Source organism: Copadichromis virginalis, linkage group LG15 (assembly GCF_057382275.1).
Source record: "Copadichromis virginalis isolate Kocher_CV1m ecotype Utaka linkage group LG15, C_Virginalis_male_GT1.1, whole genome shotgun sequence".
NCBI classification, from domain to species: Eukaryota; Metazoa; Chordata; class Actinopteri; order Cichliformes; family Cichlidae; genus Copadichromis; species Copadichromis virginalis.
In genome coordinates this window covers 37774359-37792940 of record NC_140632.1, presented here as the reverse complement: position 1 = coordinate 37792940, position 18582 = coordinate 37774359, and the positions used below count along the sequence as shown (strand labels likewise).

The 18582-nt window shown below is 38.8% G+C and overlaps 2 protein-coding genes across 2 annotated transcripts; both read right to left on the bottom strand.

Annotated features, from left to right (window-relative positions):
* Window positions 1-3936: 3936 nt before the first annotated feature.
* LOC146692944 (5-hydroxytryptamine receptor 3E-like) lies at window positions 3937-11838 on the bottom strand. Its single transcript, XM_085433232.1, has 9 exons — window positions 11785-11838; window positions 10796-10959; window positions 10448-10492; window positions 10061-10167; window positions 9275-9444; window positions 8989-9152; window positions 8022-8232; window positions 5302-5511; window positions 3937-5116 (listed from the first exon to the last, which is right to left on the bottom strand). Exons 2-9 carry the CDS (start codon window positions 10907-10909, stop codon window positions 4842-4844), a joined length of 1296 nt encoding a protein of 431 aa, XP_085289358.1. The 5' UTR covers window positions 10910-10959; window positions 11785-11838; the 3' UTR covers window positions 3937-4841.
* A 4952-nt stretch (window positions 11839-16790) lies between these two features.
* Window positions 16791-17871, bottom strand: LOC146692943 (5-hydroxytryptamine receptor 3C-like). Its single transcript, XM_085433519.1, has 3 exons — window positions 17734-17871; window positions 17198-17405; window positions 16791-16906 (listed from the first exon to the last, which is right to left on the bottom strand). The coding sequence occupies exons 1-3, from the start codon at window positions 17869-17871 to the stop codon at window positions 16791-16793; spliced, it is 462 nt and encodes a 153-aa protein (XP_085289645.1).
* Between the last annotated feature and the right edge of the window lie 711 nt (window positions 17872-18582).

Genomic DNA, 18582 nt, shown 5'->3' with positions numbered 1-18582 from the left:
AACAGTCACAATGGCAGATTATTTCAGTCTGTTTGAGGTCACTGAGGCCTCGTGAATAGATTAAAAAACAAACACACAAACCAAAAATCACCAACAAAAATAGCAGTAAATAGAAAACTGTGGTCTATGCAATGCGTCACAAACACATACAGGGTAGCACAGAACTTGTTTTTCACACCTACAGTAACCGTTCACCCATTTTGTTTTTCAGCACCTCCACCTGTGGGAGCAGCAGTCTTTTCCGATACCTTTCGGTGTGTACTGTGCTAATGATCCACACAATTATTTTTGGATTTATGCTTTTTTGAAAACCTATGACAGGCTCTGACCCTGATACATAGCTTAAAATAAAATGTATGATTCTTAAATTGTACATTTTGTCATAAACAAAGACAAGAACAAGGACCCAAGGTGCCAATCAAGAAAGACACCCCTACTTCAAAACTCACACCTTCAAGCTTGAATGAAGTTTGCATCTGTCCACGTGGACAAACCAAACGCTTTCTAGAGAACATTTTTATGGTCAGACAAGACAAAGACTGAACTATTTGGCCTCAATAACAAGCGGTGTGTTTGGAGTAAAGGTGAGACTTTGAAACCAAAGAACACTAAACCGTCAACCATGATAGTGGTAGCAAAATACTCTGGTGCTGTTATGCTACCAGTAGTACTTGTAGATAACACAAATGGACGGAATATTCAAACGGAAGACCACCTTCAAATTATTTAACTTTACTACAAATCAACAGCTAGATGTTTGCAACACATTTCAATGTTCCCAAAGGATAATGAAAGCAAACACACATCAACACTGGTTTTGGAATGCATAAAGCAGACTAACATTAAGCTTCACCATCCAAGTCAGGAAACTAACCACTATCAAATCTGCCAAAAAGAGTAATCAATTATCTTGAATTATGCCCAACCCATATGGAAAAGAAATAGAAAAAACTTATAAAAGACTTGCATCAGATGTGGCCTACTTCATATAGTGAATCATATAAGACTTATATGATTTACTCATGAAAGTGGCCACTTTCATATATTGTTTTAGTAAGTATCCAAAACATACAAGTTTCATTTATATAATTTTTCTAGGGTTCTTATATCTGTTTTCACTCTTGTATGCTTTTCATACAAGTTTCACACAAGACAGATACAAACTTTATAAGATTTATATATATCTTTTCCATATGGGAAGGCTTGTTGATGGCTGCACAAAACCACACAAAAAGATATATAACCAAAAATTAGTGGGGGTGGCTATTTATATTCGACTGTGTGTGTATACTCTTAACCCTGTGTGGATTAGAGAAAATCCAAAATAATTCTAACTTGTGGGACTCCGGAGGCAGCCGACAGGTATCGACAGGCCAAGCGGAATGCGGCTCGGGCAGTGGCTGAAGCAAAAACTCGGGTGTGGGAGGAGTTCGGAGAGGCCATGGAAAAAGACTTTCGGACTGCCTCGAAGAGATTCTGGCAAACCGTCAGGCGTCTCAGGAGGGGAAAGCGGTGCTCTACCTGCACTGTGTATAGTGCTGGCGGAGCGCTGTTGACGTCGACTGAGAAAATTGTCGGGCGGTGGAAGGAATACTTCGAGGACCTCCTTAATCCCACTGACACGTCTTCCGGGGAGGAAGCAGAGTCTGGGGATGAGGGGTGTGACCCACCAATTTCCGGGGGCGAGGTCACTGAGGCAGTTAAACAACTCCTTGGTGGCAGAGCCCCTGGTGTCGATGAGGTCCGCCCCGAGTTCCTGAAGGCTCTGGACGTTGTAGGGCTGTCTTGGTTGACACGTCTCTGCAATGTTGCGTGGAGATCAGGGGCAGTACCTGTGGACTGGCAGACCGGGGTGGTGGTCCCCATCTTCAAGAAGGGGGACCGGAGGGTGTGTTCCAACTACAGGGGGATCACACTCCTCAGCCTCCCCGGGAAAGTCTATGCCAGGGTGCTGGAGAGGAGGGTTCGTCCGCTAGTCGAACCTCGGATACAGGAGGAACAATGCGGTTTTCGTCCTGGTCGCGGAACACTGGACCAGCTCTTTGTCCTCTCGAGGATACTTGAGGGTGCATGGGAGTTTGCCCAACCAGTCTACATGTGTTTTGTGGACCTGGAGAAGGCATTCGACCGTGTCCCTCGGGGCGTCCTGTGGGAGGTGTTGCGCGAGTATGGGGTGTCTGGCCCATTGCTACGGGCCATTCAATCCCTATACAACCGTTGCAAGAGCTTGGTTCGCATTGCCGGCAATAAGTCGGACTCGTTCCCGGTGGGTGATGGGCTCCGCCAGGGCTGCCCTTTGTCTCCGGTTCTGTTCATAATTTTTATGGACAGGATTTCTAGGCGCAGCCAAGTGGCGGAGGGCTTTCGCTTTGGTGGCCTCAGAATCTCATCTCTGATTTTTGCGGATGATGTGGTTCTGTTGGCTTCATCGGGTGAGGGCCTCCAGCTCGCACTGGAGCGGTTCGCAGCCGAGTGTAACGCAGCGGGAATGAGGATCAGCACCTCCAAATCTGAGGCCATGGTTCTCAGCCGGAAAAGGGTGGAGTGCCCACTCCGGGTCGGGGATGAGTTCCTGCCCCAAGTGGAGGAGTTCAAGTATCTCGGGGTCTTGTTCGCGAGTGATGGGAGAAGGGAGCTGGAGATCGACAGACGGATTGGGGCTGCGGCTGCAGTAATGCGGACGCTGCACCGGTCAGTCGTGGTGAAGAGGGAGCTGAGTGTAAAAGCGAAGCTCTCAATTTACCGGTCGATCTACGTCCCTACCCTCACCTATGGCCACGAGCTGTGGGTAGTGACCGAAAGAACGAGATCGCGGATACAAGCGGCGGAAATGAGCTTCCTCCGAAGGGTGGCTGGCCTCTCCCTTAGAGATAGGGTGAGAAGTTCGGCCATCCGGGAGGGGCTTAGAGTAGAGCAGCTGCTGCTCCACATCGAAAGGAGCCAGCTGAGGTGGTTCGGGCATCTGGCAAGGATGCCCCCTGGGCGCCTCCTGGGCGAGGTGTTCCAGGCATGTCCCACCGGGAGGAGGCCCCGGGGCAGACCCAGGACACGCTGGAGAGATTATATCTCTCGGCTGGCCTGGGAACGCCTTGGTATTCCCCCGGACAAGCTGGAGGAGGTGGCTGGGGAGAGGGAGGTCTGGACCTCTTTGCTTAGGCTGCTACCCCCGCGACCCGACCTCGGATAAGCGGATGAAGATGGATGGATGGATGGAATTCTAACTTGTTGTTTTTAAAAGTCATTAAAGATGTATGATGTAGAACTCTTGGAAGGCTCAAATTACCCCGATAATCAGGTTCATAATGAAATTATATATTAAACTTGGAGCTACTAGTCAGGCAAGTGTGAAATGAAACACAGAAAAGTAACATTTTGAATATTGTAAACACTTGCTAAATCAATAAATTCAGCATATTATAATCCTTTTTTTTAACCAGATGAACTCTGTAGGTGACTGATCTGTTGATTTCATCTGAAGCCAAACACAGTGGTTATAAAGCAGACAGAAGACAAGATTCATGACTAATAGATGGTCAACGACCAACCCAGTTCCTTCAACACGCTGTCCCCCAGGTGTGGTTGGATGGGTGTGAGGGTTTCTCTAGATGCGCATACTCTGCAGATCTGTTAATGAGAAGCTGTCTGTCTTCATGTTGCTAAATATAATGTACTGAGTGAACTGCAGTTAACTTTTCCAAATGGCATTGTATTTTTACTTTTTGTATTTAAATTGAATTTCTTTATAATTCCAAAGGATATTAATCAGTGGGACACCAGTAGTGGAATTTTAAATGCTGTTTAATCAATTACACCATCCATTCATGTATTTTAAACAGAGATGAGAAGACAGGCTTCCATGCACTTCCATAACTCAACCAAACAAAAGAAAACAACAACAATCTGAGCAAGTATTGCACTTTTTCCATCTCAGTTGCTTGTTAAAATTAATTGTAAACTGCAAAACTGACAACTAACTGACCAAGAGTGACAGCTTTTTTTATTATAATAATTCATAATAATATAATGACATGCTAGTAATGCCATACTTTTAAAGTCAAGGTCTTTTTAATTCTAAGATTAAACAAGACAGAAATTTACCACTAACTTTTGAATTAAACACAAAATAACAAACAGCAAAGAAAATGTGAGAAAGACCTTTAATATTTTCACACAGATACAAAACAAAAGATCATACTAGTTACACAAGATCAGAAATTCTTAATAGTAAGTAATAGAATAAAGGTAAAGGCAACAAGTAATTGATACTTAACACATAAAATATTAATTTTTGTCAAACGATATTTAGCTGTTTGTAAGTCACGCCGTATATATTAGCAGCTTAATGTATGCCAGCTTCGGTCTTTCTACCCTTTGTAACTGACATATGTCATGGACCTGGATCTTTGACCCAGTATTTTCAGCTTTTCATTTTGGACCTTTTGTTACTTTTGATTTTGAGAGATGGTGTTATTTTTATGGTGTTTTGTTTCTGGTGTTATTTCCTGTGTTTCCAATAATTAGTTCTTTATGAAATTATGTTAGTTCTCTTCCCAGTCTCGTCTGTGTCTGGTCCTCAGCGTTTCTTTTGGAAGTCAGTTTTGAATCCATGTTTGTCTACCTTTCTGCCTCCCAAGCCTCCAAGTTCATTTGTCTTAGTCCTGGTCTCAGTGTTTGTTACTTCCTAATTTATTTTGAAAGCATCTTGTCCCATCTGTGTTATGTTCAGTTTTGCTTTCCCTGTCTCATTGTGGGCGTGATGTTAAATATTATTTGAAAACTAAAAGTTAATGCAAAAAGTTTAAAGTTTAAAGTTTAAAGAACAGACAAGCTAAAAAGTTAAATTAGGCCGCATTGTATGAAACCACCCAGATAATGATGATGGTAATGAAGCTGACTGTTATGAAGATGATGTAAAGGATGAACAGCAGGCGGTCTATGATTAAACCTATCTGGATCCATTCCTCTGTGCTCAGGCTTTTGCTCAGATGCTGCTCCACCTGAAGGCGGACGGCCTGGAGGCCTCTGCCCAGGCTCCTCAGCTCTTGCAGGGTTTTGTCCTCACCCAGTGGCCCCTTCTGCTCCAGAGTCTTGGATTCCTCTGTCACTGGAGAGGAGACTGGCATTTTGTATTGCAGAGAAAACAACAGAGAAAATTATGTCAGCTTTGTCATTTTTTAAGAACTTGCTCATCCCGACATTCTATCTAATAGATTGGCATTTCTATTGAGCGGAGACAAGTCAGAAGATTATGTCAGCTTTAACATTTGTTAATTATTTGCATATCCTGATCTTGTTTCCTACCCTGTGTGACTGGATTTTGGATCACTGTGTCGTTCCGATCTCTGGGCTTTGGAGGAAGGCATACTAGTAGACCCAGGATTTTAAGAAAAAGCACTCTGATCCAGCGAGGAGCTCGAGAATAGTTAGAGGAACCGCAGAGGAAGTTTGTAATGACGATAGTTTCCAGTAGACTAGCCACCATCATAGCCAGGCACATAGAAAGGAAAACATCTAATAACAATAATAATAATAGTAGAGAAATAATTAATGCCAATATTTTACAGACAAATACAAGTTAAATCCAGACAAAAACATTTAAAACTAAAAAAAGGACATGGAGATGGAGGAAGACAGAGAGAGATACATTCCTTCAGTTCACTGTAAAGAGTGTTGCATAACTAATAATGTTTAACTGTAGGGATGTGTGCAACTATTTGATTAGACAATTCATTTTCAGTATTATCACTAATTGATACCAGACATACTTGTTGTTTAATCTCATTATTAACATTTTAATTGATGCCTAATGTCGGTAAATTGTTGTGTCCAAAATGTTATGTTGTTGTTGAGAAACGTCAACAAGGTTTTTAATCTAGGCCTGATCTTGTTACCACTATTATTGTGAAATATTTTAAAAGCAAATGATTGTGAATACAAATGGCAGAAATTAGCTCTCAGTGGGTTGATGGCCTCTCACTCAGTCAATTGGTAGGGGCTCAAAATAGAGCCGCTACTCCTCCATATTGAAAGGTTGCTAGTTGAGGCAGTTGCCTCCTGGGTAAACTGTTCCAGCTGGGCATCTCCTACCAGGAGAAAGCCCCCGGAATACCCAGGACACACTGGAGCGATTTAATCTCGTGACTGGCCTGGGAATACCTCAATCTTTCCATGGATAAGCAGTAGTGATGTGCGATACCACTGATTTCCTTTCCGATCTGATACCAAGTAATATTCAGGGTGGTATCGATGATACTGATCCGATACTTTGTACAAAAGCTTGTTTTATTTATTGTATCTCAAATTATAGCGTCATAATGATTACAGGACATCAGATTACTTGTTCTTATCACTTAATAATGCAGGGTTCATCATATAGAAATAAAAAACTGAAGTTGTGCGCTATTTGAACACCTTGCCTGCCTGCAGCACTAAAGGACTCCGTGAGAGACGTCTGTCTCGCCCTAGCAGCACCTGTCCCTCTCCTCCTCTTCAGTTCGTCTCAACATACGCTCGTCATATTCTGTGATATGATTTACTCTGAGGTGTTTGACACGGTTAGTGATGTTGCCACAACCATACATGCCAACCCTCCTGAATTTCAGTGCCCCTCCCGAAAATCTCCCGGAGCCACCATTCTCCCGAATTTCTCCCGATTTTCCACCCAGGCAACAAAAGTGAAAACCATATTGCAGAATCCATAGCCAATTCCAGTTTCCAACAATAATGGCAGCTACTTAGTTTTAATATTACTCTTATTTCCCTTTCTGGGTCGCAAATTTTTTTTAAACATATTTTCAGGTGAGAATGTAGCTGTGTAAACTTCAAATATCTGAGCCGATCGACACATCGTTTTCAAACCCCCGCGGTCTTTCACTACTCGGGTTAAACATGATATATAAGTCACTTTGATAACTTAAAAATGTTACTGTTTGGCTTTTTCAGTGTTTTATTTGTTCGTGAGTAAATCGGTTTGGCTGAGATTAAAGTTATTAGATTAGATTCAATTAAATTTTACTTTATTAATCCCTCGGGAGGGTTCCTCCGGGGTTTTCACACAGCTGAATAAACGTTAAACAGAAAACTAATTAAACAAAGTGTGAGACGGTCGAGAGTTTACGTCAGCGCCCTGTTATATTTTAGATAGCAAGGAGCAGACGGCAGAGTTTCACTCCACCAAGGGAACTCGTGATGTACTACCTGGCTTTCTTTAGACCACGAAGGCCGGGTCCTCAGGTGGAAGCAGCCTCTGAATTTGGACACCCCCGCTGTTTCCAGGCCAGCCAATAATAACGGTGACATTTAACGTATTTTATCCGATAAATAAACACTGTAAAATGTATTTATCACCCCAAAACAGCCCTTTTGAACGTCTCCCTAATTCTGAGGTCTCAAGGTTGGCAAGTATGGCCACAACACCTCACTTTTTTGCCACATGTATCGCAAACCACGTCTCAGCTGTTTGTGGAGGTAAAATACGTCCGCACAATTACGCTCAGCCATTGCTGTGAGTGCGCCCGCCAAGGGACTGCGAGACATTTATACAGCCGTATTTCGCACATGACTATGAAAGGCGGAAGAGGAAGTAGTTCCTTTGAATGTAAACGATCTGAATGATATAGTTTCTTTCCACTGTGTTCCTGTTAATGATAAACTACATATTTACCCTAAATTACTAAAATATCGATATTTTAATGTGAGAATCGATTCTAGAACATACATGATTGGTATTGGAGGAATCGATATTTCAGGATCGATCCACACATCACTAATAAGCAGAAGGCAGCTGGTGAGAGGGAGTTTGGGGTTTCCTTGGTTAGGCTGCTCTCCATTTGACCTGACTTTAGATAAGTTAAAGAAAATGGCTGGATGATTTATTGTTTGGAGAGAACTTTATCCTCTTTATCCTCACAAACGTTCCAAACAAGTCATCCATCCACTTTGTATTTGTATACCCTTTTGTATTTGGGCCAAAGAGTCACATTGGGAATAAGTGTATACCAATCAAGACAATTTAAACTTACTTATGAGAGGTATGGCATTTCCAGTGGCAGGCAGCAGGTCATTCATCATGAGCAGGAAGACGGTGTAGCCTAGGATCAGTGTCATCTTGAATGAAGACCGGTCAGCATCATTGGGAGGTAAGATGAAGCTGAAGAGGTCCACAGTGATGAGGAAGCAGCTGGGGAGCAGGAGGTTCGCTACATACAGCATGGCCTGGCGCCGCAATGAGATCTGCAGCAAAGTGAGAACTTAACTAATCTCACATAGCTCTTTGTGCTTTGATTATACAGTACCTCATACATATACAATAGTTAAATGACAAGGCCCATAAATTTGCAGATATAACTTAATTGTGAAATGGTTTCCCCATCTTAAGTGTGTAAAACAAAGCCTTTCAATCTGTTTACTGTGGTAGAGAACTAGTTATGATCAGAATACTTGTGGCAGCAGGTAATGAAGTTTCTTTTCATTAGTAACTAAACAATTGAACTGCAATTAATCCATATGGAAAATAAATAGAAAAAACTTATAAAAGACATGCATCAGATTTGGCTTGCTTCATATAGTGAATCATGTAAGGCTTATATGATTTACTCATGAAAGTGGCCACTTTCTCATTACTTTCATATATTGTTTTAGTAAGTATCCAAAACATACAAGTTTCATTATATAATTTTTCAAGGGACCTTATATCTGTTTTCACTCTTGTATGCTTTTCATACAAGTTTCACACAAAACAGATACAAACTTTATAAGATTTATATATATCTTTTCCATATGGGAAACTGCAACTATACACCCAAATTCTTTATATACATGAAGCAATATATCCTAGGTTCCTATCAAATATACAAACAATAGAGTCAAATGGTAATGAAGAGAAAACTCTTCTACTTCCTGAAAGAACTTGTCTTCTGTTTTCTTATAGTATGAATAAGTAAATCATACAATAACATTACATTTTTACAGTGCAATGCAGTTTCTTACATAGAAGCGAATTTCATCGTAAGAGCCCGATGCTGTAGATGGTAGTGTGTATTTCTTTGCTGCAATTCCAATTAATTCCCATTCACCCATAGTTGCCATCCTAGATTTAGAGTATTCAGTCATCCTCTCTGGAGTCTCTTTCAGGTAAAGCTGCAAAGCATTACCTGCATGGAAAACAGTCAAAGTCAGATAAAACCATATACATATAAATAAAAAAACAGCTTTAAAGACTAATCCACTCAATTCACCAGGATTGCTTGTGATACATCCTCGTGGTTATACTTACTCTTGAGTGTGTATGAGTTGAATGATAAAGTGCAGTTCTGAATGTCAAATGGAAACAAGTAGATGTCAAGCTTGCAGGAGGTGATGGCTTTGATAGGCTGTGAATCACTTACAGTACCATCAGAAAGCAGGTAGGCATATGGCACCTTTGGAGCTGTGTTTTCATCCATGCTGCAGGAAGATAAAAGACATTAATTGAAGTCAGATATCTACATGGAAGAAATGGAAAATGTATGGAGAAATAGCTTAAACTGGACTGTAGCCTATATTGATTTTCACCAGAAGTGATAACCAGGTATGATAATAGATCAAAGACTTGAGAAACGTGCAGCCTAATAATAAGTGACTTATTAATGTTAAATTATCTGCTTCTTTCTGTCTGCTAAATATTATAGGAGGCAGATGATAAGGATTATACCTTTATATAGCGGATAGCAGTGTTACTGTAACAAAAAATAATTTCCCCCAGGGATCAATAAAGTATTCTGATTCTGATTCTGATTCTGATTACCAAGCTGCGCTATTGTCCTGTGCATGCCATTATGATTTTTTTTTTTGTACAATGAAACCAACTGGAGTCACAAGCCCCATGTTTTCTGACAAAATTCTACACATAAACTGTACCTTTGTAGTTTCACTTGTATGCACTTTCTCCATTTTTTCTTTCCTACTTAGCAGAGTTAGCTCTTTATTGGCTAATGATGCTTCAGGGCTAGTTCTCAAGATCATAAAAATACATAAAAAAGAAACTGATTGTAATCTGTGAATTGTTGAAGATAGGACTTACAATTCATTGATTATTATATCTGGTAGCCAGAGATTTGTTCTTGGAACAGACATCTGACTAGTTCCGCACTCTTCTGGGTCCCATTTGGTAAATTCATTTTGCCATTTCTGCAACAAAGAAACCCAAGAGTCTGACACCGTCCTTCTTCTTTTTAACTTTCTCTCTGTATTATTTTACGGTCTTTACCTTACAATGTAAAGAAACTGAGGCAACTATTGTTGTGATTTGGGGCTATATAAATAAAACTGTACTAAACTGAAAGTCACTAGTGGATTTGACCTTCTACTGCTATTTTGGGACAAAACTTACACTGTGATCCCTAAAAACGTTTTCATGGATAGAAATCAGCATTATTGCTTGAAAACTTACTATGAAGAAACTACTTACAAAATCTTGCCAGAGAAATGTTTTGAGGAGTTGAGCTTTCTCATTCTGAAAAAGAAGATTTTTATCCATAACTGGATAGTTTTACTGAACCTTAATGTCTGTAGAGCACATACTGAACTGAATCATTCATTTGTCTTAATTATTGATGTTCAGATGTATTATACTTATTCATTTTGATTTAAAACTCAAATTAAAAATATGTGGAATGAGAGGGAGACAACATTTTTAAAAAAGCCTCTCATGAGAAGTTTCTTTTGACCATTTTATGCTCTTTATCTTGTACAGTATGCAGAAAAGCACATGCGACCATTACTGAATTGATTTTAAGTTAATAAAGGTGTTATTTACCACTCCCAAAATGCCAAACACAGTTATAGAAATGCCAATGTTAGTGACGGTTGTTATGTTCACCACAGGTCGAATGGCGTTCAGGTTGAAGACTGGCTTAAGGGCCTCCAGCATTGAAGGTGAATCAGGGTTAGAGCAGTTCAGCAAGGTGGAGCTGTACTGAGCTACAAAGGATAGAAGAAATGTGCCCTTATGATTTATATACATTGACATTTGCTTCACTATCTAGGAGCAGATATGTTTTTTTGCCCCAAATGAATAAATGGCCCTAGCAAAGCATCAGAAACCCACATAAACATTTGTGTGAAATGAAGAACCATAACCCTGAACCTCAATGCATACAGTGGTTCGGTTTGGATGAACAATTACGACTGGTAATGTTTTGTGCAATTTTGAATTTTTTCATCAAAATGTTTTTCAACCCTACATTTAGGTGAAAACAGAGTACAGAGTAAACATTGATTAACATTACAGTAAAAGTCCCACTCAATTTATTGCAAGTTTTCTTAATATCTAAATATCATGCCTCATTTTTAAAAACACAAACGAGGCATGATCAGTCTAAATGTGTCTAAATCTAAACGTGATTTTATTCAGTGGTCAGATTTCCGAAGATTTTGAATATTTTGTTTTTAATCCAGCCATAGAAAATCTTTAAAATGTGGACACGAACACACATTCTGACTAAATGTGTGATTTGGACATGTTTTGGCTAAACTGTCATTGTGAGTTATGCTAACAAAATAAACAAGTCATGACCCTGGATTAACAGACAAAATAAAAAGTTCTAATGCTGAACCATTACCATGCATACAATCATTTGCATATTTTTTAGTATTTTGGATAACTGACTTGAATGAAAACTGTAAGAAAATCAACACTCAAAAATTGATTAAAAATGTAAATCAAGGAATCACATAAAAGATGTGTATACATTTTTAAGACAAATCAAGTTGATTCATTTTATACATTTTAGCAGCTGTACTTACCATTCACAAGCAGAGATATGAAGATGAATAGAAGCTTAGAAGGTCTTACTTTCAGCAGGCAGCACTAAAAACATTAAAATTACATCAAAACAGGTTGTCAGTTTCAGTGGTGTGCAAGTGGTGAGGAATGCCTGTAAAGATTCTTAGTGGCATTTTAAGTGTTTTTTAATGATTACATCTCTTCTTTTTCTTCGTCTGTTTCAAAAATCTGATACTTATCCCCAACAGTAGAATCAGATATTTCAAGATATGAAATAAATATTTTTATTTAAGACAAAACAGAAAATAATGTTTTTCACTTTTAATGTAACACTGCCTTTATTGTTTTAAGAAAATCATCACAATTAATTCAAAAACCATTCAAACTGAACCAGGGCATGGGCAAACGAGGGAACACACCACAGGAGGGAACACAGCTGAGTGTGATCCAAATAACAAGACAGGGAGAAGCAAATCTGAACATGATGCACACAGGACAGGAGACTAACTTAGTAAAACAGGAAGTATGGGAAACACACAGAGACAGAGATAGATGAAACCCAGGCAACAGAGGCAGGAGAGAGTGCGAGAGCTCAAGGGACACAGAGATTACTTTTACTTTGCTGACTCATGTTAGGGTACCTGGGTCATTGACTCAGTGTTTTTTATATGTATAAGAGCTGTTACAACTATATATTCATGTTTTAGATTACTTGGGTTAAGTGCTGCACTGTAACATGACATTATATCAATGATATTCTTAAGTTGCAGGAAAACTGCAAAATTACCTTCGTTAACTGGTAACATTTTGTAAACATATTACTGATAGTATCAGGAAAATACAGAAATATGCTTAGGGGTTTTCAGGATATCACAACATTATAAATGTTTTCAGTCTCATAAAAAACTTGACTATTCAAGAAATTTGAACTACCATAAGATTCAGCAACCATACTTCATGTTGTTTTTTTCCGCATTCATCAAACAAGCGTTTACTGCATAAAAGTCATTTTACGCTTGTTAACACTCTTCTGCTAAAGCCTTTTCTTTTCCTATTTTTGAGTGATGAGCATGCTTTATGATTGTATATGCACCCAAAAATGCTAAAAATATTTGAATATCAATTCTTATCTATGTACCCATTTTCAAACGCTCTAAGGATATTACTCAAAATTAAGTAAACATTCATGTCACTAGCATAAATTGGGACCTCTAAAACATAGCAGCCGGCTACTAACAGTATGTAACCGAGCAAAGAAGCTGATTGAGACAAACAGAACGCAGAGGCCAAACAAAAGGCAGTTTTTACTTATTAGTAACATAAAGACAAGAATATTTCTTACCATGATGTTCCAAGTGAAATTGTATTCTTTCCGTTCTGAGAAGTTTGTCTTCAAACTACTACAGAATATTTATCTTCTTTAAAGAATTGTCACATTCAAAACATTTTGCTGTCAGATGCATTAGTGAGCAGCTACAGTGCAAAAGTATGTCTGTAGCTTGCCTGGGAAACTAACTCTTGCCCCTCTCAAAGTCAGCCTTCATGGCCAAGATATACATATTGTCACTAAACAAAGATTGATTTGGCGGATTTGGAGAAACCACGGGCAAATGATGTGGAGCAGGAAAAACTAGGCATGGCAGGGCAGCTGCTTTGGCTGTATGTGTTTTGAGACAAAGTGTAGATAAACCACGGTTAATGTGGTTTTCAAGTCAGTGTGTGACGTCAGTGCCACACCTGCTTTGCTCACAAGCAAATGAGAGTAACCGTTGAGAAAGGTGGTGGTTTCAAAACCTCCTACCAGTGAAGCGTTGTCATTTTTTATAACACGGTAATTAAAATTCACCAGTTTTGTGAGAACATAAAATCCTCTGTGTGATAGTTTACATTGTTTTCCTGTTAATAGTAATAATAACTTTATTTGTACAGCTGCTTTTAAAACACATTCTGAAGTGCTTCACAGTTTTGACCTTATTGCAGTATGGATTTTAAATAAAACCAATCTACATCATTAAAATTACGTCTACAGTCGACCCCTGCCTATTTGCAGTGCAGCATTCGCAGATTCATGGAGATTCACTCCAAATTATTTGCGGAATATTTGCCTATTCGATGTATCTAAAATATTCACAAATTATTTTCAATTTATTTTCATGACTAAATACATTTTGGATGACAAAAACATTCAAATATTAATAGGAGTATTAACAACAAGCCACTAAATTATCCCATCCACCCTTTTATCATTGTTTTATTTTCAGTGCAAGTAGCTGTAGTCCCATCCCAAATATTTTCTGACAACAGCATTCAGGTACTGTTGGAATTTATTTATTTTTTATTTTTAAGGCTTATGTCCCCCCATTACTGTATCTTACACAATTACCTCATAATTAGCATTACACATTTGTTTTATCATTTACTACACACAGATATGTATTGTAGAATATTTGAGATTTAGATTGTTACACTAATAACAGATATAAACAGAGAGAGGACTTCTTCTCTGAGGAATTTGTGGGGGATGGTCTGCCTGGACTCTTGATGGCACCAGAAGGTACAAAACTGGCTGACTCTCCTACACCAAAACAGGGCTGTAATATCTGGTGTTAGGAAATGGAATTGACTCTCTCCTCTTCTCTAACTGTACATGCCTGACCAGAGGACAAGAAGGGGTTGCCATGGTAATGGTAGTGATGCCTGGAATAGGGTCATCTCCATGTAAGGAAATGTCCAGAGAGGTGCAGAAGAAGAAACATGAGCCGATATCAGACCACCCTCAACTGATTCTACTAATCATGTTCACGTTGTGTTTCTGTGAGCCCACCAATACAAGTGTTTGCTGCCTGTGTGTGGCTGGTTGTCTCTGAGTCAGAGAGACAGAGGTCCATTGCGCCATGTAAAACTAATCTGAAATTCTAACCGTTTGATAATAAATTGTGAAAACGTATAATCTGAGCATATTTGTCTTCTCTCATGAAAAAACTCTCACTTGCATTTTTTACATTTTTTAATTTTTTTTGCTACTTAGGTCTTTATGAGCTAATAATGCTTCAGTTCTAGTTCTCAAGATCTTACAAAAACATAAAATATACACGGATTGTAATCTTTGAATAGTTGCTGATGGGACTTACAATTCATTGATTACAATGTCTGGTACCCAGAGATTTGTTCGTGGAACTTAAATCCGACTACAGCCGCACTGTTCTGGGTCCCACTTGGTAAATTCGTTTCCCCATTCCTACAACAGAAATTATGCAGAAAACATGAAACCTGTTGGTTATGTTAGAATTTATTTATTTTTTTATCTTTAATCATTATTAACCCCATTATTTTATATTTCACAATTAGCTCATAATTTCGATCACACATTTATGCTTTATCTGACATCACACATTCAAATCTGATTTGGATTTAGACTGTTGGACTGTGATGCTAACAGACACAAGACAGAAGACCCCTCTTGAGGATTTGGGTGTGGGTTGTGAAACCTAAAAGAAAACAACTGTATAAATCATGGTCTAAATCTACCTCTGCTAGCCTAGCCAGAGGACAAGAGATGTTTGCTCCATACAGGGTGGAAGATGACCTGAGGGATGGACCCAAGCCAAAGGGAGGACCAAGTCTAAAACCGTGGTACACCCTCAACTGTTTCAACCAATCACATTAACATTGTGTTTTTATGACACACAGTAAAAGCGTATGCAACCTGGGTGTGGTGCTCTTTGTTCATTTCAGTCTCCTGTAAGAGACATAGCACTGTTTTTAACTTAAACCTTTAACCCTTAATAAATTTAACAAAATATACTTTGAGCATATTTGTCTTCTGTCTCATAAAATGAACCAGACAGTTACCATTTCAAACCTCAGATGTTTTCATATGAAAAGAAACTCCAGAGACTAAAGAGCCTGGCACCGTCTTTCATCATTTTAATGTGTTATTGTACGGTCTTTACCTTACAACTTGAGGCAACAATTGTTGTGATTTGGGGCTATATATATAAAACTGAATTGAATTGAATTTAACTGAAAGTAACTAATGGGTTTGACCTTCTGCTGTACAGAATTTCTTTTAATGACAAAACTTACACTCTGATCTATAAAAACATTTTTATGGATAGCATGGATAGAAATCAACATTATTGATTCAGAATTTACTATGAGGTACTTAAAAATATCTTGCCAGAGAAATGTTTTTAGAAGTTGGGCTTTCTTATCCTGAAAGAAAAGATTAATTTTATGCTCTTTATCTTGTACAGTATGTAAAAGTATGGCTTAAGTGTCTCCAGCATTGAAGATGTAGTTGAGCTGTACTGAGCTGCAAAGGAAAGGTAAGATGGCGCCGCCATTGCGTGCAATAGGTTGGCAGCCTTAACATGAAATTTCCCCTTGTGGGACTAATAAAGGTATTTTATCTTATCTTAAGTCCAGTTAACTGTCAAAATCCAAAAATGTCACACTATCCTTTGATAGGTGTTATAATCTGGCTCTTTGACATCGATTTTGCAATTTTGAATTAATAATATAAGAAACATAAATAAATGTGTATTAGCATGTTATACGAACTTTAGTTACCATGCATGAGCAGCGAGATGAAGATGAATAGAAGCTTCGAAGGCTTGACTTTCTGCGGGATTCAGCTGGATCCACTCCTCCGAGCCTTGGTTCTCTTTCTGCTGCTGCTTGACCTGCAGGTGGATGTCCTGGAGGTCCTTGCCCACTTTCTTTAGTTCCCGCACAGCCCTGTCCTTCACTGCTGGCCCCATTGTTTCTTGAGGCTTCATTATTCAGATGGCAGTTGTGGTCTTAAGGTCTACTTCTAAGTTAATTCAGGAAAAATATTTTTTAGCTTTAGTTTTTCAGTGTGATTCTCTTCTTTTACAACTTTTCATGACAAAATAAATGAGTTTCAACTACTCCGTGAATTCAGTTGTTTTTGTTAAAATATAAACTACATACCTGAAGCTCCTGATCTCTTATTCAATCGAGCTGTACAGACAAGAAAACCCAGAAACTGCAGAACGAGGACTCAGCTCCAGCGAGGGACAAGAGAGAAGTCAGCAGACCCACACAGCAGGTTGGCGATGAGGTTTATTTCCAGCAGACTGGCCACCATCAGAGCCAGGCAGATGGAGAAGAACACGGCTACAGAGAGACAACGGTCTGTGTTGAGACCCAGAAACAAAGGTTTACAATTTCACAGTCTAATCGACTAAATATATGTAAACTACAATAAACACTTTTAGTAATTTTGCCCTTGAGCCACATTAATTGTCCTACATGCTCATGAAGGAAGAGCAATACATGCTGTAGGCATTAAGTGTAGACGTTACAAGCAAGGTTTCTATTTTTTATCTACACTCAATTTTTTTAGACACTCTTGTAAGAATGTAATTTTAAGAAATCACTGTAGACTTTTTGTTGAGTGTCACTGACTTATGAGGGGTGTGGTGTTTCCAGTGACTGGCAGCAGGTCATTCATGATGAGCGGGAAGACAGTGTAGCCGAGGCTGAGGGTCATCTTGAAAGCATACCTGTTCACGGTCTGTGGAGGCAGCAGGAAGCTAAAGAGGTCAACTGCGATGAGAAACCTTGGGTGCAAGAGGTTTACCATATACATAATGGCCCGGCGCTTCAATCTGAGCTGTGGAAGGAATGAAAAGAAGAGATGAGAGGCGTCCTTAAGCTGTCTTGTCATTACCTGTACATGTATCTTCACTATATAACTGTATAATTCTGGTTTTAATTGAATTCATATTTTTAGGTGTGTTTGATTTATACAAGAAAAACTTTTTAAAAATGAAAATAAATTTCCAATATAAATTTGCTTACTTTTGACTCTGACTATTTATAGTAGTTTATAGTTACAATCAACTTACATAAAATTCAAGCTCATTAACACACAAACCATCACTGCCAGTATCATTCTCTGTTTTTTTTATCCAAGGTGATATCCAGTAGCTCCCATTCACCGATGGTAGAGTCTGTATGTCACAGGGGAAGGTGTAGATATCAAGGTTACAGGAACTGACAACTTTGACAGGCTGAGCATCATCCACTTTACTGTTGCTATGCAGGTAGGGAGTAGGTGGTGTTTTGTTTTCCTCCATACTGCGAGACCAGATCAAATGTGTGAAGTGAGAGAATGGCACCCAAAGATTTAAAGTATACAATTATATTTATTCATTTACCTATTAACCTAAACTTAACAGGTCTAAATACTGGAAAGATTTTTATGATAATAGTTGACAGTAAGGAAAACACAGGTTATCTCCACATCTCTCCTTTTAAAGAAAAGTTTTCTGAAGACTCAAAATACTCGTGCATAATTCTGCACAATTGTTTACCAAAACCTAGTGTACAGTAGTTTTAATAAATTATATCCCTATTCAAAGAATTAATAAACAATTAAACAAACTATTTATTTATTTAGAGGTTATCTCAACATTTCTCCTGTTCTTTGGAAAATACTTGTGCAGTTTGATGAGCTTTTGTATGATGATACTTACAACTCAGTGATTACAATATCTGGAAGCCAGAATTTGGTTCTGGGGAGATGCAGGAGGTCAGTACCAAACTGAACTTTGTCCCAACTGATGAACTCTTTCATCCAGGACTAAAATAATAAAATTGGTGTCAGCACAAAGAGCAGGTCTGAGTAGTCATCACATTTACAAAATATAAATCTAAACCCTTAAATCACTTTATGGGACTTATAGGACTATCATACTACTTTACATATCGTAGCTAAATAAGTATTTGGGTAGATTTTGGTTCTGGACATTACCACAATGAATTTAAAATGAAACAACTCAGATGCA

Coding starts and splice junctions, on each gene's coding strand:
- LOC146692944 (XM_085433232.1), bottom strand. CDS start 10,909: ATGCTGGAGGCCCTTAAGCCAGTCTTCAACCTGAACGCCATTCGACCT. Junction 8,233..8,988: donor ACGATGAAATTCGCTTCTAT/GTAAGAAACTGC, acceptor ACTTTGCTGCAG/ATCTCATTGCGGCGCCAGGC. Junction 5,117..5,301: donor CCAAAATCCAGTCACACAGG/GTAGGAAACAAG, acceptor ACAAAATGCCAG/TCTCCTCTCCAGTGACAGAG.
- LOC146692943 (XM_085433519.1), bottom strand. CDS start 17,871: ATGGAGGAAAACAAAACACCACCTACTCCCTACCTGCATAGCAACAGT. Junction 17,406..17,733: donor ACATACAGACTCTACCATCG/GTGAATGGGAGC, acceptor TTCCTTCCACAG/CTCAGATTGAAGCGCCGGGC. Junction 16,907..17,197: donor AAACACCACACCCCTCATAA/GTCAGTGACACT, acceptor GTCTCTCTGTAG/CCGTGTTCTTCTCCATCTGC.